The sequence below is a fragment of the Gopherus evgoodei genome, chromosome 4 (assembly GCF_007399415.2).
Source record: "Gopherus evgoodei ecotype Sinaloan lineage chromosome 4, rGopEvg1_v1.p, whole genome shotgun sequence".
Taxonomy (NCBI): Eukaryota; Metazoa; Chordata; order Testudines; family Testudinidae; genus Gopherus; species Gopherus evgoodei.
Window position 1 is genome coordinate 98,557,837 of NC_044325.1, and position 12,597 is coordinate 98,570,433.

At 42.7% G+C, this 12,597-nt stretch overlaps 1 protein-coding gene across 3 annotated transcripts in view; it reads left to right on the plus strand.

Annotated features, from left to right (window-relative positions):
* The first annotated feature begins 4,036 nt into the window (after window positions 1–4,036).
* SYT9 (synaptotagmin 9) overlaps window positions 4,037–12,597 on the plus strand; it is a 122,676-nt gene continuing 114,115 nt past the window's right edge. For all 3 annotated transcript variants that reach the window (XM_030560303.1, XM_030560302.1, XM_030560304.1), the window contains exon 1: window positions 4,037–4,245. In XM_030560303.1, coding sequence (XP_030416163.1) covers window positions 4,098–4,245 — 148 coding nt within the window. In that variant the 5' untranslated portion in view covers window positions 4,037–4,097. The remainder of the gene's footprint in view (window positions 4,246–12,597) is intronic.

A 12,597-nucleotide genomic window follows, 5' to 3' on the forward strand; every position in this document is an offset into this window, starting at 1 on the left:
GGCAGAGCAGTGGCAATGGGGCAGGGGGAGTCTGCCACCTGGTTACGGGTGGCAGGGGGAACGCAGGCCCACCCACTCCTCTGCGTTCCAGCCCGGGGCCCTAATAGCAGCTGACGCCGCTAGTGGCGGTCAGTGGGGAAGGGTATCCTGACCGAAGCACAGTGACATAGGCGCAGGGCCTTCTGCAGCCTGACTGTAGTCAGCTGCCTCTGGGCTACTTCCAGCCACCCCGCTCCCCCGGTTCCTACCTGGTCCGTTGGGGCGTCCAGTACCATGGGCTCCTCCCAGTCCGGACAGGGCGGTAGGTCTGGGAATAGCTCCGGGACAGCAGACCAGATCTGGTCTGGCGGCTCCTCGGGGCCATAGTGGGGACGGGGCAGCTCCGGCAGCTCCTCGTCGTAGCGACTGCGGGGCAGCTCCGGCAGCTCCTCGTCGTAGCGACTGCGGGGCAGCTCCCACAGGCCTCGGGACTCAGCGGCTTCCCGGTGAGGACGGTCAACGGGCACATCTGCTCCTGCCGGCGGCCGGACCCTGACTGAGGGCTGAGGCCCGGCTTTTATCCTTCCAGGTCGCCGCCTGACCCTTTGAGGGGCGGGACTTCCTCCCAGCGGTTCCGCCCTGGGGGGTGATTGACGGGGCTCAACCCTCCCTGGGGAGGAGGGGAGCCACACCGCCTCGCTACAACCTCTCAGAACTATTGTTGCAGGTTCTGCAAACACAGGCTGATGTCACAGTGTCCCTTAGTCTCAAAAGTGTGACCTGAGCATATCTCAGCAACCATTGTAACAGTAGCGACTTTGTTTTTTAAAAAATATATCTTAGATTCTGGAAAACAAGAAGGCAGCATAAAAGAGCTGCCCTGTACTGTGTGAATCCTGATCTAGGCTTTCATAGCTCACTCATCATCCTGGCATCTGATCACCTGCTTGAGTAGTTCTAGAGAATAAGCTCATCCTTATTTTTCAGAAATTAGATGGCAACTGTTAAGCTTTAAACTATGAGCCTATCATTAGCCCATTAATGATTCTGGAATTTTTTTTTAAAATGGAGCGTATGGAACGTGGCTAGTGTTAAATCTCCAATGGGCAGCTTGTGGCAAGCACTACATAACCAGAACAAGAGAAATAATTGTTGCACAGTATGAAATCTGCTCCTAACTCACATTCAGCAGTTTCAGAAAAGTCATTGTTGCCTACACTTCTAAACTTATTGAAAACAGACCCTCCAAACAGTGTCATAAAATTCTAATATTTTCTCCACCACTTGGTTCCAGACAGTAAGTGCATGCATTATTTATAGAAAATAATTGCAAGACAATTAGCCCAGTGAATGTAATCATTTCTGAATGGGAGTAGGTAGTGAGACACAAAAAGCATATGGTATTTTACAAACTGTTTATAAATATTAAAGGCAGTGAAAAGAAGCATGGACTTGATTCATCAAGAACATGAAAAGGAAATTTCCCAAAGGTTTGCCAGAGATTATATTGATCAGGTCCTTCATTTAAGGTTTATTTGTACACATTATATCACTTATGATGTTTTCCTACAATACAGACATCTCTGAGCTATGATTTAGGATTTCAAAGTGTTCCTGTTTCTGTTCTCTAGTTAATCTTTAGAAGCTAAGGTCTTTGACAGAAGACAGGTTTGGCTTTCCAAACGAGAGAAAACCCAGATATACAATGAAATGTGACCCAGAACTCTCTTAAAGTGCATCCCTTGCTTTCCTATGAGGTTTACACAAAGAGATGGATTGCCTGCAGTATTTACGGCCTCTTTGCACCACTCTGCTTTTTTCTTGTCCTCCCACATTTCCTCTCCATCTCTCTCTTATTTGATATACCCATTCTCTTCCTGTGTACAACTTCCAGAGAAAAAATGGCTTGTTCATGCTCCCCTGAAATCCCTGTGCCGCCTTCTCCTCATATCTACCTTCATTTTTGACTCCCTTCTTTTTTCAAAACTCTTTCTGTCCTCCTCATTATCATTTTAATGGGCATCTCCTCACATCCCTTCTCTCTTTTGTGCCTCTTTGAACTACTCCCTCCTCCATTTTGTTTCCTATTCCTTTCCTTGTCTGCTTCTCCTCCTCCCATTTTTTTAACCTTGTTGCCACTCCTGGACTTTGCACCTCTCTTCCTGTCCCTCTGTTTTTTGAAAAGCTTTTGTCTTTGTCCCATTTGACCCTTTTTACCATTCTCCTTTTCTCCTTGTATTTTTGTACCTATCTGCTCTTCCCTCGTTTCTTCCTTCCTCTTCCCCACCCTCATTTTGTGTTTCCCCTCCTTCCTGATCTTCTGCCCCATCACCCTCTGCCCAGCACCGTTAATCATGGCTCCATCTTTGTGATTTACACTTCTTGGTTTCACTGAATTAATTTACACATCCAAATCTCAGAATTTTATATTTGTCCATCGACTGAAATAAGCAAATGAGTATATGGACCCCATGCATGTATGCGTGTGTTTCCTGTTTGTCTAAAATCTGGAAATAAGCGGATAATCAGTAGGTACCCGTGTTGTGTGTGTGTGTGTGCGCGCATCTGTCATCTGGACATGTGTATGTATGTGAGCGAGAGAGAGGGAAACCTGGACATAAGTAACTGAGTGTGTCAGTGTGACATCTGGACTTAAGTAATTGAGTGTTTGTGAGATCTGGACTTAACTGTGTGTTGAGGGGTTGTGGGACATAATTTTGTGTGTGTGTGAGGAGTGCTGGTAGGGGTGAAAGTAGCATAGAAGACTTACTGGTATGGGGGCCCGGCTCCAGGCACCCGGAATGGGCAGTGCCTCTGGTGGAAGGGGTGGGGCTGGGGTCAGCCTCTCCCAGCTGGCCATATGCGCTGCCTGACCCGATGGGGCACTGTTGGTGATTTAAAAGGGCCTGGGGCTCCTGGCCCTTTTACACACATCCCCTCCATTGGTGGGGCAGGGTCACAAACAGGGGGGCGGGGGAGAGACAGAGACCTTAAAATGTGGCTGTGGCAACGCTTTAATGTCAGCTCTGTATGGGCTGGTACCAGTGACCACTTCTTACCTGTATGCCATAGTGGCCCACTTTCACCTCTGTGTGCTGGAACAATTTGTATGGTGGTAGATGTGCTGTAGGGTGACCAGATGTCCCGATTTTATAGAGATAGTCCTGATTTTTGGGTCTTTTTCTTATATAAGCGCCTATTACCCCCACCCCATCCAGATTTTTCACATTTGCTGTCTGCTCACCCTAGTGTGCTGAGAGCCACTGAACCGAACTGTAAACCCTGTATATAATGGAAACCACTTTTCCAGCCAGGGGGTGCAGGTGCTGCCACACCCCTAGTTCCAGCACATATGGGATGTACAGGGGGAGGGAGAGAGTGTGGTGGGGGGGTGAGAGAGATCTGCATTTCAGTAACTTAGTATATGTGCTCGACTTTGTGTGCGGGCGCGCCCGTCTGTGTTGCTCAGGAAAGTTCATGCTGAAATAAATTTGTTAGTCTCTAAGGTGCCACAAGTACTCCTGTTCTTTTTGAGGCTACAGACTAACATGGCTGCTACTTTGAACCCTTACAATAAGTATGTTTTGTTTCCTCCCCTGGCAGCTCTGGGGAAGTTGGTGCCGGAGTGAGCCGTTCTCCGGAGTAGGCCCCCAGGGGAGCAGGCTGAGCCGGCCCAACAGAGGCTGTGTATCTCTATCGGGGGTTGGATTGTTCCCGGCCGGGGAGGGAGAAGGATGGCAGCCCTTGTGCACTGAGCGCTCCTGCCGCTGGGGAGAGCTGTTCCCGCGCCGCTTGGAGCACAGGCAGGGCCAGCTCAGAGAGCCCTGGCCGCTTCCCTGCCTGCTGTCGCATGCAACTAGTGGGATCCTCCTCCTGCAGCTGCCGGGAGCAGCCTGGCGCTCCCTCCATAGCAGAGCAGTCCCCAAGAAAGGCTCAGTTCGGAGCAGAGGGGCCGCGGGGGCTTGCAAAGGGGGGGGGACCCTGCTGTGGCTGGCACCCAACTATGCAGGCGGCTGCCCAGTGGCATCGGCGGCTGCAGGCGGGCGGCAGGCAGAGGCAGCCGCCGCGTGCAGTGTGAGCGGAGAGCTCGGCTCCATTCCCAAGGATGCTGGGGGGCGATGCCTGGCGGCAGGGAGGACGAGATTTGTCAGAAAGCGCTGCAGCTGCTGGCCGAGCTCTGCTCCAGCGGGGCGGTGGAGAACGAGAACTGCCTGGATTTCATCTACTACTTGCGGGACAGAGCCCGGCCCCGGCTCACGGACTCAGGTACACGCTGCTGCTCAGGCCAGAGGGCGGGGGACGGGGGTTCCAAGAAGAAAACAACAGTCCCTAGTCCCTTCCCACCCTCATTGTGCCGCTAATTTACTGGGAAGGGGAGAAACCCCACTCCTCCAAGACGCCTTTTCCCCGTGTCTGGAGTCCGGGAGACGCAGATTCAATACTCCCCATCCCACCTCACCCATGGGGAGACGCAGAATCAACACCCCATCCCAACCCACCCATGGGAAGATAAAGAATCAATACCCCCATCCAACCCCACCCATGGGGAAATGCAGAATCAATACCCCCATCCCACCCACCCCCCGGGGGAGACACAGAATCAATACTCCACATGCCACCCTAGCCATGGGGAGATGCAATATCAATAGCCTCACCCTACCCCTGTGTACCTCCACTGAACAAGAGAGGTGAAGAATGTGTCCCCCCTCATACTCACTCCCCCAGCGCTCATACACCCTCTGTGCTCTAACTTCAGAGGGGAAACATCCTCCTAGAATAAAAGCAATAGCTCCAATTGTTCAGGACTCAGTCACAGAATCTATTCTTTAATTTCAAGCAACAACCTGACCTAAGTGTTGTTCTGAAGAGTAATCTACAAGGCTGCTGAAAGGTAAAACCTGATGGGGTTTTAAGTGTTCCTAAATCATTAGGGTTTTCTCTCAGACTACTTGAAGAAAGCAACAACTGGTGTCATCAATTTCCAGCCATTCTTTCAGGTGGTTACACTATTTATATTATTAGATTTCCCCCCTTGAAACTGGATTCATTTAGGACTAAAACATTTATGTACATCAATTTTAGCAAATCTTAATTTCAAAAGTATTCCCAGTGAAATATAATTGTGACTGCTGGTCTGAAACCAGGAATCATTGATACACTGCTTTAAATTGTCTCATCTTAGTTGTCCAGTGTTTTTGTTTGTTTTAAAGCTTAAGAATTTGCTTGCTTCCTGATAGTAGTTTGAACCTATAAGTAGCTTTACTACGTTCATTCAAACCAGAATCTCAGTGTTCAGTGAAAGGTCTTTGAGGGGTTGTTCCTGAATTTATGTGGTCCTTGTATCAGTATAGATTTTCTTTTAAATTATTGGAGTTTTATATTAGTCTTTTATTTAAACAATAAAATCTAATAGCTCACAGGACAATGTTTTGATATAGAGGAGCTTGATGGGTTTCTTTTGCCTTTCAGTGACAGGAGGCAGAATAAACAGCCTTTAAAATTGACAGAATGTAAACTGAGAGATTTATTTTCGATTATGTTTTGAGCATAGTTGTTTTAGTTTATTCTGATTTAAATACTCCCTTTAAGCTTCTTAATTAGAAAGCTGAATTCTGGCTGCCATTCAGAAAAATAGTAAACATTTGATGTTATCTTACCCCAAAGTGCCCAGATTCCTTCTACCCACAGTGGAGAAAACATTTTGTAGAGCATAAGCAGATTTAAAAGTTTCTCATACTATATTTCAATTTCTATAGTGCATCAAATCAAGGTTTCACAGGTGTGAATGAAAATTATAATGAGCAGAACCATTTTTAGAAAGAGTTAAAATAACTGAGAACTGGAGAGTATTTGCAGCACTCTAAATTGTACTGGCAGTTCAGCTGCTCATCACTGCACACTAATAATCATTTATTTACTATTCTTACAGTAGTTAGTTCACTTAGCAGATTTGATTCCAATTTCAGTCTATTCTTCAATGTCTAATGCTTTCAGACAAAGATTTTGCAGTAACCTGATTAATATGAGGCAGCTTTCATGATGCAAATTACTGACAAATGTTTGGGTAAACTAAGATAGCTTGAGCAATCCAATAAGGAGAATAAAACTGGTTAGGTAAAAAAATCTTCTATGTACAATAAATGAAGCAGAATTTTCATATATCTAGGTTATTTATATTAAGATCGATTTTCATCTGTGATAACTTCATTCACTTAAAACAACTCTGATTTTAAAAGATTTCAGACATTTGTAACAATAATGCTAACATTTACTAAAAAATAGGTAGAATAACTCACCAAATAAATTTTATACACATGAATTTAATAATTTTAATAATTATTTGGTTCAAATAAATACTTTGTGTGTGACAGACACTTGACTGTCAAAAAGCATTCAAGAAGTGATTGTGTCTATTTCTAGTTTCTCTAGTTTTTATATACTCAGGTCTCAAACACATTCTTGTATCCTAAGTAATGATTCCCAAGAGGACATCTACTTAAGTCAATTATCACTTAGAATTTGTGAGTTACTTGAACCATATGTAAAGAAGTAGCCTAAATCACTTTGAATAATAAGGGTTTTTGACATTTTTTTGTAGAAGACACCTGACCTTTCATGAAAGTATCATGCAGACATGATATCTGGCATTCTGTCTGGGAGCATTTTTAAAACATACTGTGCTCAATAAAGCTATGTACATTTAGCATACATAGTTGCAAGAATAAGAGATTCTAAGTCTTCTCATATTACTTTCCTTAATGAAGAAAACTGTTTCTGTGTTTCTTATTTTAGCTCATTATTTCTTAAACCAGGGGTAGGCAACCTATGGCACGCATGCCGAAGGAGGCACGCGAGCTGATTTTCAGTGACACTCACACTGCCCGGGTCGTGGCCACTGCTCTGGGGGCTCTGCATTTTAATTTAATTTTAAATGAAGCTTCTTAAGCATTTTAAAAACCTTATTTACTGTACATTCAACAATAGTTTAGTTATATATTATAGACTTATAGAAAGAGACCTTCTAAAAACGTTAACATGTATTACTGGCACGCGAAACCTTAAATCAGAGTGAATAAATGAAGACTCGGCACACCTCTTCTGAAAGATTGCCGACCCCTGTCCTGAACCATCCTGGTAGTATGGGTTTTTAGTATTTGCTGCAAACCTGATCTATTACACAAAGTAACTACTACATTAGGAAGCTATTAATTGCACTTAACTCACATTTCTATAATTCAAATATGGATTGTCAGGAAAATGAATTGCCCATAAAGTTTGGTTTCCCAGTCAAATCCATGGTTGGTAAGAAGACAGTGCATTCTACTCCCTTCAGTAGCAGACAGGCCAAATCCAGCTTGATTTATTCACATAAGAAATACCACTGAGTTAATGGTGTAATGGAATTTATGGGCTATGAAGAGAGACTCATCAGTTTTCAAGGACTGAAAGGATGGTGGCTACAATATAGGGCTGGGGACAGATTATTCTGGGCAAAAATAAGCATGAAGTCATTTTAATTGTGTCATACTCTCTTTCCTATGTAAGCAAGTTTTTCGTCAGCCACCCAAACTACATTCCTCTCAGATAGCAGGAAATCCTGTCAAGCCAGACATAAAAGAAAACCATTTAAAAATACATAGACATTTGTTAGTAAATAGAGCTGACAAGAGTGTGGCTATAAAGGAAAAATATATGCGGTATGTGGCTAATGGTTAGCAGTGTTACTGTTTTCATTATGGCAGTTCTTGTATAAAAATATGTGAATGCTGTTTTTAGAAAGTTTCTCTATGCTCAGATGCATTTTCCCAGTAAATTATATGCTCACCCAAACTCTTCAACCTGGTGAAAATGATGATGTACAGTATCTTTACTTGTTACATAACTTTCCCTATATGGAAGAAAGGATGGTCTATTGGTTAGGGTATAAGCCTGGGATGTAAGAGATCGAGGTTCACTTCACTGCTCCACCACAGACTTCATGTGTAAAATGACTTGGGCAAGTCACTCAGAACCAGATTTTCAAAGTTTTTAGGCACCTAAAGACATAGATAGGTATCTAGTAGGATTTGTTCAATGACAGTTAGGTGCCAAGGCACTTTTGAAAAATGCATCTATCTGCATCTTTAGGCATCTAAATACCATTAACAAGCTGGCCCTTAGCCTGAGCCTCTCTGTTTCAATTCCCCACCTGTAAAATGGTGTAGTAATAGCACTTCCCTACCACAGAGGGGTGTTGTGAGGATAAATATGTTGAAGACTCTGCAATGCTCAGATACTGTGGTAATGAGAGCCACATCAGTACCTTAGATACATATGCATGTGAAAACCATCTTAAGTGGAATTATGGGACCTATGAGATAGTCACCTGGAAAGTGACTTTAATTAAAGCCAACAAAAATTTTGCAGTTGAGGAATGGGTGTTCAAGAGGAATCAGGACAACAGCAAGTATGTGCTGATTCTTCGTGGACTTTTCCTCTAGTAGATTCCTCTCCCAGTCCTTTCTCACTTCCCAAGTTAAACATCTGATTTGGGGCATATTTTAGCAGTGTGTAGAAGCAGCTGTATACTTTTGTCACACAGGTATGTGATTCTGGATTGCCAGAGAAGCAGATGTTTTGTAGAAAGGTCAGTCAAAAGTGTACTATGATTTTGGTTTAGGACTGTTAACAGTTTAGCATTTAAGGTAAGTGATAGTGGTCTTCTTCTGTCCACTAGAGTCAATGCTGGTTTTCTCAGAGTGGCAAATTTTGTGGCAAATTACTGTGGTTTGCACTTCTGTTACAAATAGGACAGTATATATATTTTTGGATGACAACGTCCCATACATCAGATGACAATTTTTACATTTTTTTTGCCACTGCTTTTTGTTGTGTTTGCATAGCTTTTCACCCATCTTCCAACATGCCAGAGAATTCACCAGGGACCAGTCATTTGGCAGGGTTGGTCTGCCATTGTTCTTTGGTAGACGTGCCCATCCCTGCACATTTCTACAGGGTCCTCTAGTGTGGCATGTTTCACCCTTCTCAGATTACCCCCCACCTTTTCCACAGCTTCTGCTTTCTATGTGTTTCTTACTGTGCATGTCCTGCAGCCACACAGTGCTCACTGCCTGGTTTCCAGTTTGTTGATAATTACTGAGATATGAGTATGAAGTGTTTAGTCAAAGGAAATTTTATGATAAAATATTGGAGATTATGTCAAAAAAGACAGTATGCCTCTACAGCACAATCTGGATTGGATTCTTCACTCTTCCTGTAGATAAAAGAGTGAAAGGATCCAGCCCTAGAAACTTACAATAAAAATTTTTAAAAGGTCATTGGAAGCTGTTGTGGACCTTTGGAGGAGGATGAGAAGAATGATCAGGAAAGGTTTATGCAGATAAGGGTGTTATATAAAAGGGCTAGACCATTAATCTTGTGAATTTTCATTAATGTCACACTGAGCGGAATAATGACAGTAGAAATACTAAATAAAGCTGCCTATTCTTGACTGTCATATTGGATTTCACATTTTGAGGACAAGCCAATAAGATCAGAGGTTATTCTTAATTATGTCCTTTTAAAATGATCACTATCTGCTAAAAAAGAATAAACAGTGAATATTGTGGTTTAGTGATGGACATTAGACATGAAGAACTCTATAGGTCTTGAGCAAAAGCGATGGATTTTATACAGTAATGGAAGAATCATACTTTATTATTTAATCAAATTTAAAATAGTTGATTGCAATCAAGAAACCAAGAAATCTAGCCATGGCAATGCGACGGCTATTGAAGGAACAATGTGAAAGGATACAATTTACATTTATGTCAGTGGTAGCTAAGGGTCTTCTTCATCAATACATTACTTAACTAAGTGTGTTTTTAACTCTGCTTGATTCCTTTACACAGGACATAAGTGGCTTAGCTGCATAACACATTATCAACCGGAAAAACAAAAGTGGAAAGCAGCAAAGGTGTTTGGACTGGTTGGCATTCAGCCAACCATGTGAGCACAGAAGCCAAACTTGGGGCTTGTTTAAATGAAAATTTTGGCAAGCCAAGGTGTAAATCTACAGTGCTATAGCCTGTGGTACACAAACTGGCTGTGTGGACCCTGCTACTGCCACTTAGTAGTGGCATGCTAGTGTCCTGTAGATGCACACCCCAGCTTGCCACAGGCTAACTGTTCATCTAGACACAACCTTGCTCACAGAAAATCTTTCCAACACAGACTGTACATTTTACCCCATATTATGATTACTAATGGGTTGTGAATTCATCTTAAAACGAGTCTCATCATGGGGGCTTGTATTTTTCTGAATAAACTGTAGCCCTTATATGAAATCACTTTTTAAAAAAAAATTGGTGAATTAGGCCTGGGTTTTCACAGGAACCTAAAGGAGTTGTGGTTCAATGGGAGCTGGAGTCCTCACGCCTTTGGGCCGCTCTGAAAACCTCAGCTTAGGTTTCTTCAAACATGTAATTCCTTTGTCCTTAACTAGGGCTAAGTCCCCAGCAAGTTTGACATTAACTAGCTTAATTTCTTAAGAGGGACATGTCTAACTTTTCATGCTTGGACAACTCGAAAGTGACTCAACTGATTTTGTTCAAACTTTGAAAAGACAAAATGTATCAGAGAAAAAGATTAGTTTAAGCCTGAGAAATTTCAGCTAAAGGGGAAAAAACAACTTACACAGTCATGAAGTGAAAAAATGTGGAATAACCCTGTCAAGGTATAGTACATTTATCGTCACTGTGTTTTTTACTCATTCTGGACCAGACTCACCATTGCCCTGCATATTTTATAGCCAGTGACACCAGTACAAATAAAGGTAAAATGCTACAATTCTGAATTGATAATGTTTTCGACCCATTTCCCATCAATATAAATCACTCCACACAGTGTAAGGCAGCAGTGCACCAGCTCCTCTGACATTATGGCAAATGAACAAGGAAGACTGCAGCTCAGATTCCTTTGGATTTCAGAAACCAAAATATTGTTTTAAACTTCGTTAAAATATATTGTTAATTACATATTTTAAATGGGAGCTGAACACTGTTTTCCTCTTTTGAAAAGTCAGTCTCAAGTTTTGGGGATTTAAAGAAACATTTGCTGCTCATCTTTAATGTGAGATGGTATATTGTTTTAATTGGGTTTAGTGCACGTTTACTGTAAATGGCTAGGCACTCAGAGATTTTCCATTGACACTAATAGGGTTAAGTACTCAGGTTACGAGAGAAAAAATGATGCGTTCAACAGATAACTGTAAAATGATGTGCTTTGAGAAAGAGGAAACATAAGAGCATGTATCTGCTAAAACAAGAAGGACTACAAGTATGCTTACCAACAAAGATTTGGGGACTAGTTGTTGCCTTACAAAACCAGTGATACAATGTGAAGCAAACTAAAGAAGATGGTGAAAATTATTATACAAGTTACTATATTATTTTTTCTAAACAAAGGTTCTGCTTTAATATAACAACTGTACAAACCATTACAGATCTATACTGTGGGAAATGTCTTTTACAAAGTCTTCTGTGTATGTACAGATGCTTCAGATGTTTGTTATTGGATGTATTACAGTGGGATCCAGAGGTCCCAGATTGGAGCCTAGTTGTTGTAGATGTTGTACAGACATGTATGGCCAGATCCTCAGCCTAGCTAACCTCACTGTGCACTGCCAGGGTTGCATAAGTAACCTTAAAACTGCCCTAAAGGAGTCAACTGAACATTCCTCCAAACTGAGGAATCCTGAGCTGGCAAAAGCTAGTGTGGCTGACTTTACTCCAGTCTCTCTTGGCATTTCCACCCTCATCCCTTTCTACCAGTTCTCTATGGCTGCTCTGAGAGGGTCAGTTGGCCCCTTGCCGGCCACAGGAGAGAGGAAGGAGTAAAGGTGGCTCCTAGTCACTTTCCCCTTCTCCCCACACCTGTGCTGGGTAAGAGATTGGAGCTGTTGAGAACTGTCCCCATATTGTTGATTTAGGGGTTTAAAAAAATAACCTGAAGTAAATTCTTCAGGCTCTGAAACAGCAAGATTGCAGAGAATTACCTGTAAAAAGTTGGACCCAGCAAGTGAGTATAGGGAATAAATATTTAATGTAGCAAGTGAAAAGCAGAAATTCTTACAAAGGATTCCAGGTGACTTTCTTAAAGTAGAAAGAGGGAGGGGAGGGACAGTAAATTCCTTCCTTAAAATTATCCTTGCTGTAATCCTAGAACTTCCCAGGAGTTACACCAGACTTGCATAGTTTACAAAATAGTCCTTAAAGGCACATAGTGGTGTGCTGTACAGTATAGGGTGCTGCTAACTACATTTGCAGTTTGCATTTTTGAAGTGTTTTTTTTTTTTTAATACTCTGTGAGGCTACATCTTTACTACCCGCTGTATCGACGGGTAGCAATCGATTGCTCAGGGATCAATATATCGCGTCTCATATAGACGCAATATATCGATCCTCGAACGCGCTTATATCGATTCCGGAACTCCACCAACCCCAATGGAGTTGCAGAGTTGACATGGGGAGCGCGGACATCGATTCTGCGCTGTGAGGACAGTAATTCGATCTTAGATACTTCGACTTCAGCTACGTTATTCACGTAGCTGAAGTTGCGTATCTGAGATCGATTTTCCCC